The sequence below is a fragment of the Dipodomys ordii genome, unplaced genomic scaffold, assembly GCF_000151885.1.
Source record: "Dipodomys ordii isolate 6190 unplaced genomic scaffold, Dord_2.0 Scaffold100, whole genome shotgun sequence".
NCBI classification, from domain to species: Eukaryota; Metazoa; Chordata; class Mammalia; order Rodentia; family Heteromyidae; genus Dipodomys; species Dipodomys ordii.
Genome location: NW_012267316.1, coordinates 6,948,988 through 6,961,094, shown reverse-complemented (window position 1 = coordinate 6,961,094; position 12,107 = coordinate 6,948,988). Strand labels below are relative to the sequence as shown.

General features: G+C 41.0%; 1 protein-coding gene across 1 annotated transcript in view; it reads left to right on the top strand.

Moving 5' to 3' along the window:
* Nucleotides 1-10,132, top strand: part of Psmg2 (proteasome (prosome, macropain) assembly chaperone 2) — a 25,273-nt gene extending 15,141 nt beyond the window's left edge. The window contains exons 4-7 of the mRNA XM_013027156.1: nt 2,341-2,459; nt 3,702-3,875; nt 8,935-9,055; nt 9,925-10,132. Of these exons, the coding sequence (XP_012882610.1) occupies nt 2,341-2,459; nt 3,702-3,875; nt 8,935-9,055; nt 9,925-10,017 (507 nt within the window). The 3' untranslated portion in view covers nt 10,018-10,132. The remainder of the gene's footprint in view (nt 1-2,340; nt 2,460-3,701; nt 3,876-8,934; nt 9,056-9,924) is intronic.
* Nucleotides 10,133-12,107: the final 1,975 nt, after the last annotated feature.

Sequence of the window (12,107 nt, the reverse complement as noted above, 5' to 3'; positions counted from 1 at the left end):
TGAGCCACAGCGCCACTTCTGGCTTTTTTCTTTTTGCTTATGTGGTGCTGAGGAATCGAACCCAGGGCCTCATGCATGCAAGGCAAACGCTCTACCACTGAGCCACCTTCCCAGCCCCCCAATGTCATTTTTAAAATTGAGATAGGCACCAGGCGCTGATGGCTCATGCCTGTAATCCCAGCTACTCAGGAAGCTGAGATCTGAGGATCATGGTTCAAAACCAGCCTGGGAAGAAAAGTCCCTTTGAGACTCTGATCTCCAATCAACTACTCAAAAAAACAATTGTTGCTGTGGCTCAAAGTAGTAGAGTGCTAGGATTGAGCAAAAGAGCTTAGGGACAGTACTCTCAGGCCCTGAGCTCAAGCCTTACAACCTACAAAAAAATTGAAATAGGCAATTTATATACTTCTAAGTTAAATCTGGAGATGTAAATAAAGAATGATTTTTAAATAGTAAACATTTACTGAGCATGGTTTTTGTACACTAACACTATTTGAAATATATATATTAGTCTACTTTAATCTTCACAATTCCATGAGACAGCTACTGGCATTATTCATTAGGTGAGAAGTGAAACCCAGGAAAGTTAAGCAATTTCCTGAGGCATACACTCCTGAAGAACTGGAGACAGCATTCTACTTCAGGCAACTTGCCTCTTTCTGGTGTTATACTGTTTTTTCTCTCTGTGTGTCTCTCTCTGTCTCTTTCTCTTTTTCTTTTTTCTCTCTCTTCCCTTTCTTCCCTCTCTTCCTTTTTTCCCCTTTCTACTCCCCCCTCCTCTTTTTCTCCCATCCCTCTCTCTTTTTTCAATGCTGAGAACCAAACTCGGGGCCTTGCACTTGCTACACAAGCACTCTTCTACAGAGCTAAATCCCCTTACACCTGCTGTCTTTTTTATAATTAGCCATTTTTCACTTCCATTTTAAATTTTAGTAACTATTTTTCATTTTCATAAAGCGATCCCCCCCCCAATTTTGTAACTCAGATTTGGCAATTGTTAAAATGTTGTCACACCTGCTTGATCTTTCTGTGCCTGCAAACACACACACACACACACATTTTCTGTAAAATAATCCAGAAATTGGCTAGCAATAGGATACTTCACCCCTAAGTGCTCATACTTTCAACAGCAAGGACAGGTTGCTAGGGCTTTGACTCTGCCTAGCATGCATGAGGCTTGTGGACAGTGTTCTGTGCCACAAAAAAGGACATTCTTGTCACAACCATAACACTTGAAAAAATCAGCATATAATAACTTATTATAAAGTGTTACTCGGGAAGAGAATGAGGGAACAGATGATACTGTATAAAAGGGAATGTACTTATTACCTGATTTGTGTAAGTGTAACCCTTCTGTATATCACCTCTAAAGTAAAAAAATATTTTTTTAAAGTGTTGCTCACTTATTTCCAAAATGTCCTTCAGTTTTGGATTCAGTCAAGAATCACATGTTGGGCTGGGAAGGTGGCTCAGTGGTAGAGTGCTTGCCTTGCATGCATGAGGCCCTGGGTTCGATTCCTCAGCACCACATAAGCAAAAAGGAAAAAAGCCGGAAGTGGTGCTGTGGCTCAAGTGGTAAAGCGCTAGCCTTGAGCTGAAGAGCTGAGAGACAGCACCCAGGCCCAGAGTTCAGGCCTGACAACTGGCAAAAAAAAAAAAAAAGAATCACATGTCATAGTCCTCCTCTTCTTTCTATTTGTTGTTGTTGTTGGTGGTGGTGGTGGTGGTGGTGGTGATTGTGGGGCTTGAACTCTAGGTCTGGGTCCCTGAGCTGTACAGCTCAAGACAAGCGCTCTACCACTTGAACCACAGCAAGACTTCCGGTTTTCTGGCGGTTAATTGGAGATAAGAATCTCACAGACTTTCCTTGCCTGGCTGGCTTTGAACCACGATCCTCAGATCTCAACCTCCTGAGTAGCTAGGATTACAGGCATGAGCCACCAGGTCTTGGCTTTCTTTCTATTTTTCCCTGTATTATTTTGAGAAAGGAGGCCGTGTGTCCATCACTCTGTAGTCATCTAGTGATTTCTTCATGATTAGATTTCAGTCAGAAATTTCTAGCAATGACGTGTGATAAATATTAACAGTAGATTACTTAAGTAACAGAAAGGGAAATTATATTTAGAGTAGAGTATTTTGGAATCTAGATTTCTCAAAGAATTATAAAAATAAAGAAATCACTGCCCTTTTTATTTGCAGTTTAAAAATAGTGGATCTGACAGTACTAATAATTTTATTTTCCAGAAATTGTCATTATCACATAAAGTTGATAAAGTATTATATAGAATATTCTTATAACTAAGATCTCACTTTGTTTTTACTATTTCTTGTCATACAAAGTACAAAGCCAGGCCATTCTGTGAAAAACTGCTTTCCTGGGTGAAAAGTAGTCATTGTTCCAGGGTTATTGTTCTCTCGAGCAGCCATTCATCTCACTGTAATGATCTCCAGCTTCGCAGGTATGTTCCTGTCTTTATTAATGCTTTACTCTGTGATCACTTTTCTGTTGAAAGGTTAAATAAATTCTTAAAGCCATGTATATCCTTACCTCTCCTAATTTGGTAGAGTAGGTGGAGAGGTAAGTATAGTTGGGTAGATCCTCTGAGGTTAGTATGTCTGAGTACAGGGAAGGTTTTGGTGGGAAAAGTTTTAGAACCATACCAATAGTATTTGCCCTTGTGTATGGCCATTGCACAGAACTTGACTGACTGAGAGGAAAAAGGATACCCAAGATTTATTGATTGATAAATTTTTGTGTGTGTGGCACTAGTGTTCAAACCCACTACTTGAGCCCCATCCCCCACTCTATTGCCTGAGAACTTTCGAAAAATTAAACTGATACACTATACTGATATATTATCTTCATTTATGTTCATATTCAATCATCTGTAATTGTGTAAATCCATTTGTCTTTCGGAAAGCTTCATAGCATGTCAGAGTGAATCCTTAAATATGAGACAAAGTATCCTAAAAGTAGAAATATAAGGTCTTACATTTTATCATTATCATAGAAAGTTGATAAAAGTATTATATAGACTGCTCATTATACTCTAAAATCTGACTATTAAGTTTTAGTTTACTGTGTATACACCCTCATGAAAAATATCAAGTCCATAATCACCTTTCAAAATGAGCTAATTTCTAGGACTATCAAAATAGACATAGGAATCATGGCAGAAAGGAAGGTTGCTATTAGAAGTAGATTTGGTTTTTTGTTTGTTTGTTGTTTTTTTGTCAGTCAGCGGGGCTTGAACTCTGGGCCTGGGTGCTGTCCCTCAGCTCTTCAGCTGGGTGCTGTCCCTCAACTCTTCAGCTCAAGGCTAGCACTCTACCACTTGAGCCACAGCGCCACTTCCAGTTTTCAGAGTGGTTTATTGGAGATAAGAGCCTCACACTTTTCCTGCCCCAGCTGGCTTTGTACTGAGATCCTCAGATCTCAGCCTCCTGAGTAGCTAGGATTACAGGCATGAGCCACCGGTGCCCAGCAGTAGATTTGTTTTTATAGTGGCTTTGCCTTGGTTTAAATTTCCCTCTGTTTACAATTTCTCTCCTAAATATATAATCTGCTGAGACTGGTATTTTGCCTATGCAATAGGATATATGGAAATCAAGGCAATTTACATAGAAACCTGGTATTTGCCACTTACAAGTGTTCATATTTGTGAATTTTCTGACAATGCAAATTATCTGATTGTTTTTAGTACTCCCTTCCGGTACCTACTGACACCTTCTATGCAAAAGGGTGTTCTAAATAAAATAAAGAGCCTTAACTGGGAAGAAATGGAAAAAAGTCCATGCATTCCTCAAATGAATGATTCTGAATTATGTATCCGTATTCCGGGAGGAGGTATCACAAAAGCACTCTACGATGAAAGGTGAGTTTGCTTGGATTTTGTTACTTATTTTATTTAAAAATAAAATTGGTGCCAGGAGCCAGTGGCTCATGCCTGTAATCCTAGCTACTCAGGAGGCTGAGATCTGAGGATTGCTGTTCAAAGCCAACGTAGGCAGGAAAGTCCATGAGACTCTTACTGCCAATAAACCACTAAGAAAACTGGAAGTGCCACTGTGGCTCAAGTGATAGAGCGCTATCCTAGAGCTGAAGAGCACATGGACAGCACCCAGGCCCAAAGTTCAAGCCCTACAACCAACAAACAAAACAAAACAAGATAAAATACAGTAAAATTGGTAATGTGGGCTATATAGTGAGACCCTATCTCAAAAGAAAGAAAAAAGCTGGGCACTGGTGGCTCTCATCTGTAATCCTAGCTACTCAGGAGGCTAAGACATGAGTAGTACAGTTCAAATCCAACCTGGGCAGGAAAGTGCATGAGGCTGTTATTTCCAGTTACCCACCAGAAAACCAGAAGTGGTGCTGTGGCTCAAAGTGGTAGAGCACCAGTCTTAAGAGAAAGAGCTCAGGGAGGACTGGGAAGTTGACTCAGTGGTATTGTGCTTGCCTCGCATGCATGAGGGCCCTGGGTTCGATTCCTCAGCACCACGTATGCAGAAAAAAGCCAGAAGTGGTGCTGTGGCTCAAGTGGTTGGGCACTATCCTTGAGCTAAAGAGCTGAGGGACAGTACCCAGGCCCAGAGTTCAGGCCCCACGACCAACCAAAAAAAGAAAGAGCTCAGGGACAGTGCCCAGGCACCGAGTTCAAGCCCCACAACTGACATAAAAATAAAAAAGGAGCTGGCTATAGTGGCTCACACCTCTGAATCCTGTCTTTGATCCTGCCTAGTCAAGAGACTGAAATTGGGAGGATTGTGGTTTGATGCCAGCCTGAGAAAAAAGTTGTTGAGCTATGAAAGCTGGACACAGTGGCTTAAGCCCAGCCATAAGTCAGAGAATTGTGGAAATTGAACTGGTTCACGTAAAGCACCAGCACTGAGTGAAAAAGCCAAGGGCAGCACCCAGGCCCTGAAATTAAGCCTCAGTACTGGCACACCAAAGGAAAAAAAAAAAAAGGATTTCAGGCCAGAGAAAAATCAAAACAAAAATAACCAAAACCTTTTTTTGCTTTAGAGGTATGGTTCCAGGGATTGAGGGCTGGCTAGCAAGAACAAAGCCTTGAGTTCAAACTCTGGTATCAAAAAAATAGAAGAAGAAGAAAAAGAAAAAACTTAATTGGTACTATGGCTCACATCTGTAGTCTCAGTTCTCAGAATGCTGTGACCAGAGAATCACTTGAGTATAGGAGTTCTATATCAGCCTGGTCAAAATAGTGAGACCTTGTCTCAAAAAATTACATATACGTACATACATATATCTATATCTCTATATATAATAAAGTATATTGGATTACTTATTGGACCTTTGGGAATGTATTTATCAATGTATTCTATAAAATATCTTCAGGAGAAAGATTTAAATTTTATCTGTAGGTTGGTCTCTGAAAAGCTGTATTTAATACTGTATTAAGTGTGACATCTTAGGAATCCTGATAATTAATATAGCCTGTTAAACTTTTTCGAAAATGGCATTAAAGCCATTTTTGTTCACACCTATAATTCTAGCTACTCAGAAGGCTGAGATCTGAGGATTGCAGTTCAAAGTCAGCCCAGGCAGGAAAGTCTGTGAGACTCTTACCTCCAATTAATCACCAGAAAACTGAAAGTGGTGCTGTGGCTCAAGTGGTAGAGCACTAGCTCAAGTACAGCACCCAGACCCCGGAGTTCAAGCACAAGGACCTGCACACAAATAAAAAATACTAAGAATATTCTGTGTATAATTAAGAAAAATATATAGTTTTTTGTTGGCGAGTGGAGTGCTAAAAGTATTCATTCTCTTCGTGTGTGTGTGTATGTGTGTCTGTCTGTCTGTCTGTCTGTCTGTCTGTCTGTCTGTGTCTGTTTATCTTGGGGCTCCAAATCAGGGCTTGGGTGCTGTCCTTGAGCTTCTTTTGCTCAAGGATAGCACTCTACCACTTGAGCCACAATTCTTCTACTACTTTGGCACTAGGCCAAAGTAATGATTCTTTACCTTCCATTTTTAACAGAGTGTAGCATTGAAACTTCTCTGGCTTTTTGTGTCACAGCAGTAGTAGAAGCAGTGTAAGTTTCAGACCACAAGCCTTCCTAATGTGTAACTGAAGCAAGAGCATTTAGAATTAGACTTCCCCTGTATTCCTTGCCCAAGCATATGCCTCACTCCCAGTACTTGTTGGCTCCTCCCTGGAGCTGGGTAGGGGTTCCCTAGGCAGCCTGGCTGCTGGGTTCCTGAGCCTTTGCCTTCATCCACATATCTCTGAGACAGATTCATATCTTCAGATCCATAGATGCTCAAGGTGTTGAGCCTTTATGAAGAAGGTGTTTGATATTCAAAATAAGGTTGGTTTTATATTTTATTTTTTATAGAGTTTGGATACACATAAATATCAAGTTTTCATCCAGGTTCAGTTAAAAACTGGATCAGTGTTACTAAACTAAATGGAAGATGTGGTTCTCGTGTATATTGCATTGTACTTGGTTCCTAATCTAATTCTTTGAAATCATATTAAATAAATCAAGAACTTAGAATTAGACTTCCCTAACCAGGTGCCAGTGGCCCATGCCTGAAATACTCTCTACTTAGGATACTGAGATCTGAGGATCACAGTTCAAAGCCAGCTTAGGCAGAAAAGTCTAAGAGACTCATCTCCAGTTAACTACAAAAAGCCAGAAGTAGTGTTGTGGCTCAAGTGGTAGAACACAAGGCTTGAGTAAAAGAAGCTCAGGGACAGAGCCCAGGCCCAGAGTTGAAGCCCTAGGGCCGGCAAAACAACAAAAAACCAGACCTCTCTGACTCTCAGGACTCATGATCCTCGGAGGCCCATGCAAAGATTGAGAGCCTCTGAAAGATTTAAGGATGGCAAAGTGAGATAATACGAGCAAGGCAAAAAAACTTTACTTTTCTGTTTGCTAGAGATGGATCTGTGGCCAACCAGCTGAGTATCAAGCCAGTCTCTGAGCTTACACAATCTCCTGTGTATTCTTAGTCTCCTACTTAGGAACTAGGTGGTTGTCAGTCCTGTACTCAAACCTTTTCTTTTTTTTTTTTTATGTTTTATTGTGAAAATACTGTACAGGGGGCTGGGAAGGTGGCTCAGTGGTAGAGCGCTTGCCTTGCATGCCTGAGGCCCTGGGTTCGATTCCTCAGCACCATATATGCAAAAAGAAAAAAGCCGGAAGTGGCGCTTTGACTCAAGTGGTAGAGCGCTAGCCTTGAGCTGAAGAGCTGAGGGGTAGCGCCCAGGCCCAGAGTTCAGGCCCCATGTCTAGACCCCCCCCCAAAAAAAAAGAAAAGAAAAGAAAATACTGTACAGAAGGGTTACAGCTACATGGGCAAGGTAATGAGTACATTTCTTATCAAGCATTGTTGCCTCCTCCTTTGTTTTCCCCCTATCATCCCACAACTACATTTCCCCCTCCCCTCGCACATTTTCTGATAGTTCTAAGAAAATCTGTAAGAAGAACTCTGAATGTTTTTCTTACAGTTCTTGGTTTGGGGAAATAGTTTTGCTTTGTTGGCAGAGCAGAAACTGCACCGACATTGTGTCAACTGATCACTGGCTTTGAGGCCTTTATAGCAATATAGAAAGTTGACAGTTGAAGTTAGACTTATTTTAAATCACTTCTACTCTATACCTCTTCCACTTAATTAGGGGTTACCCAGGTATGGTGGTATACATCTAAAATCCCAGCACATAGGAGGCTGAGATAGGAGGACCTATTTGAGGCTGTGTAGTAAAGCTCTGTCTCAAAAATAAACCAAAAGAAACCCTGTAGGCTAATCATATTTTCAGTCTGCTTTGTTTTATTTGGTAGCTCTGTAGGGGTTTTTTGGTGGCCTTATCCTTGCTGGGAAGACTCTCTACCACTTGAGCGCGCGTGTGTTTGTAGACTCTCTACCACTTGAGCATGTGTGTGTGTGTGTGTGTGTGTGTCTGTAGACTCTACCACTTGAGTGTGTGTGTGTGCCCTTTCCTGGGGGGCTTGAACTCAGGGCCTGATACTGTCCTTTAGTTTTTTTGGTTCAAGGCTGATGCTCTGCCACTTGAATAACAGCTCTACCTCTGGCTTTTGGGGAGTGAACTGAAGATAAAAGTCTCGTAGACTTTTCTATCTTAGCTGGCTTCAAACTACAATCCTCTCTGATTTCAGCCACCTGGGTAGCTAGAATTATAGGCATGAACCATTGGTATCCTGCATTTTCATTGTCTCTAAGTTTGTTGCCTTATCCTAATAGTTCACATGTCCATTGTCTGTGTTATATATATGTCACTGTCTCTGCACTTTGCCACCATGATCTCTGTTATTCCTCATGACAGTTTCTGATGTGGGTTCTGTTACCTTTCTGAGGATCACTGTTCACACTTTTAAGTAGGAATGTAAGAGTTTGAATCCTGGCATTCTGTCCTGGTTCTTGTTCTGAATCAATTCATTTGTGAAACAGACAACTAGAGCTTCCTCAAGGACTGTTATACAGATTGATTCATAAAATTTGCAGTGTTTTGCATGTATGAAATACGTAACAGTATCCGTAAAAGGAATAAACTTTCTTTCTTTATTCCCCTGTCTTGCACCTTTCCTTCACTACTTTAATAAGAAAGGTGTTATTTTCGTTCAGTCTCTTTTTTTCTTCAATCTTCTGAAGTAGGTTTTGGGAGTAGATCAGAAGGTCCTAATGTGCTATAATCAAGGATAGACAACATGGTTTTTCCTGTACCCTTGGGGTGAGACACCAACTTGCACATTCCCCGTGAGGCTACCTGGTTGTCCCACACATAGAATGTTTATGGGGCAATGTAGACCAGCAAATCATCTTAGGATGTTATATCTTTTCCTTGCCTAAAATTTTACCAGGCAGGTTAACCTACTTGTAAAATTAACACACTAGAATCAGCATCTTCTATCAGGGGAAGAATATTAACTTGTTCTTTTTATTTCTTTTAGCTGTTCTAAAGAAATTCAAATGGCAATTCTGCTGAAATTTGTTTCAGAAGGGGATAATATCCCAGATGCGTTAGGTCTTGTCGGGTACCTAAATGAATGGCTTCAGATAATCAAACCATGCGTAAGTTTTATTACAGCATATCTATCATTTTTCTAGTTATGTATTCATCAACTTGCATTTGCTATATTATATAAGTATACTAGATAAATGATGGGTTGGGTCAAAATTTAAGCTGAATTTCTGAAAATAAGGTAATTAGCCAATCCATTTCTTACAGTTGGTTGATTAAAACCAATTTTTCAGAAGAAAGTCTGAGTTCATTGTGTTCGTTGCTTGTGCTACAATAACTATGCCAGACATATTCTTTTAAGAATGAACAGGTAGGACTGGGAAAGTGGCTCATTGGTAGAGTGTTTGCCTTGCATGCAAGGCCCTGGGTTCAATTCCTCATCACCACATAAGCAGAAAAAGCCAGAAGTGGTGCTGTGGGTTAAGTGGTAAAACACAGGGCTGAGGGACTGCGCCAAGCCCCAGAATTCAGGCCCATGAATGACCAAAAAAAAAAAAAAATGAGCAGGTATTCTGTGAAGTTTAGTATTATTTTAGGGAAATAAAAAGTATTGCTATGTGAGTCCTAATGAAGACGGTGGATGAGTTCATTGCATCATAGGAATGCAGTGGCCTTTAGGCAGAACGGAAGCACCACAAGACTGCTTCATATCCTGGGTAACTGATGCTTTTGCTAAGAAAAATGGAAGCTAGTCACTTTGTTTTCCAACTTCTATTCCTTTTTAATTTGATTTTACTTAATAGGCATTTGTAGCCATTCTGGCATATGTAGATTGTTTGAAACTTGAAGTATATCTTCACTCGATATGAAAACATAGGAACTTATTACTTTTTCCTAACAGTAAGACCTAAAAGTATCAAAACCAGAAGGGAGATATGGTAACAAAACTGAGGGATGAAAGTATTTTGTTCATTTACAGAGTGAAGATCCTACAGCGTCTGCATTACCCTGGAAGCTCCCCAGCTCCTGGAGACTGCTCTTTGGCAGTGGTCTTCCCCCTGCACTTTTTTGATCTGTTGCACCTTTTGTCCCAAGACACTTAATACCAACACAACTAACTGTCCAGAGAATATTAGGAAATCCTAACTTGTCACAGAAAATCCCAGAGACAAAGGAGTAAACATAAGGTTTTTGCCAGCCTTTCCTCACATACAACAAATGTAAATTTTGTACAATAAATTTTATTTCGTAACTTGGTCTGAAAGTATCTTTTTGTTTTTTGTAATCTAGACTGATAGTTTCCGTTGCCTACCACATACCAGTCAGTGTGTACTCCAGATCTGTAGGTTAGTTGCTTTACCTCTGTGTCTTGGCTTTCTCATCTGTAAATCTAGGGCATGTAATACTAATGGGCATGGAATCTTCCTGCAGCACTCTGTAAATCAGAATATTCCTTTTGATATGTTCATCATCCTGGATTCTGTAAGTTCTTTCCCTCTTGGTGACAATATTGAGTGGGAATTGACATCAATTAACATTGTCGTTGTAAGCATTCCCACAGAGATACCAATTTAATACGTGAGCCAAGAAATCAGAAACCAGTCAAGATCACTTCATCAAGTGCAGATCCAAATGGCCACGGAAAGGTTAAGGGTCATGTCACTTTGCCTGTGGTTGCCCCCCAGCCAAAGTGACAAACAAGCATGAGCAGAGGAAGTCACCAGTTTACAGCTGCTGGATGGCTGGGTTGGAGAAGGCTGGAACGCGTGTCTTTTGGGTAGTGTTTTTCAGAATACTACCCAAGGTACTGGTTACTCCCACACTTGACTTGAGTCATTGATGGAACAGCCATAGCTTAGTTACCCCAAAGCCACTGAAATCAAGGGCAACTAGTTAGGGGACTCTGGTGGCACTACATCATGCAGGTCCACAAAGGTTACTATGGCTGGGCACAGATCCAATTTATAGATTTTCTCTAAGGAAGAAGAGAATGTAATTCCCATGAGTCTGGCTTTTCAGAGCTTGAGGATTGCTGTCTCAGCCTAAGTTGGATCACTTATGGGAATCTATGGCGTCTTGATTACAGGGAACCTACAGAACAAAGGCAGTTTACTGCAGCAGCACCAGTGAACCTGCAGTACTGCTAATGGACACCAGAGAGAGTAAGAGATCAATCTGAAAATGAAAACAGCAGGTTGGCTTTGTGAAAATATACAAGCCCCAGTTTATCTAAGTGGTCCCTCCTGTACAAAGCTAGGCATTCGACGCTCACACCTGGATCTTAGCTATTCAGGAGCTGAGGATTGCAGTTCAAAGCTAGCCTCGGCAGAAAACTTCAGATTCTCTATCTCCAATTAAACAGCAAAAAAAAAAAAAAAATGTGGAACTGTGGCTCAAGTGGTAGAGTGCCAGCCTTGACCAAAAAAAGCTAAGGGATAATACCCAGGCCCTGAGTTCAAGGCCCTGTACCAGCACTCCCCCTAAAAAAAAAAAAAAAACTATCAAATATATAAAACTATAAAAATCCTTGGCTGGGAAGGTGGCTCAGCGGTAGAGTGCTTGCCTTGCACGCATGAGGCCCTGGGTTCGATTCCCCCAGCACCACATAAGCAAAAAGAGAAAAAGCCGGAAGTGGCGCTGTGGCTCAAGTGGTAGAGTGCTAGCCTTGAGCTGAAGAGCTGAGGCCCAGGCCCAGAGTTCAGGCCCCGCGACTGGACCCAAAAATAAATAAATAAATATATATATATATAATATATATATATTTATATCCGAAGGGCACATAAAGAAATATAAACATGGTTCAGTCAAAAGAACAAAATTAAAAATCACAGGAAGGGGTGGAGGGGGAGGATGGGAAGGGGAAACAAAGGAGGAGGCTACAATGCTTGATAATTGTAACCCCTCTGTACAGTATTTTCACAATAAAAAAAATAAAAATTAAAAAAATAAATAAAAATCCCAGGAAGAGGCTGGGAAGGTGGCTCAATGATAAAGTGCTTGCTTACCATGCATGAAGCCCTGGGTTCCAGTCCTCAGCATCACATAACAGAAAAGGCCGGAAGTAGCCCTGTGGCTCAAGTGGTAGAGCGCTAGCCTTGAGCTGAAGAGCTGAGGGTCAGCGCCCAAGCCTAGAGTTCTAGTCCCACGACTGACCAAAAAACA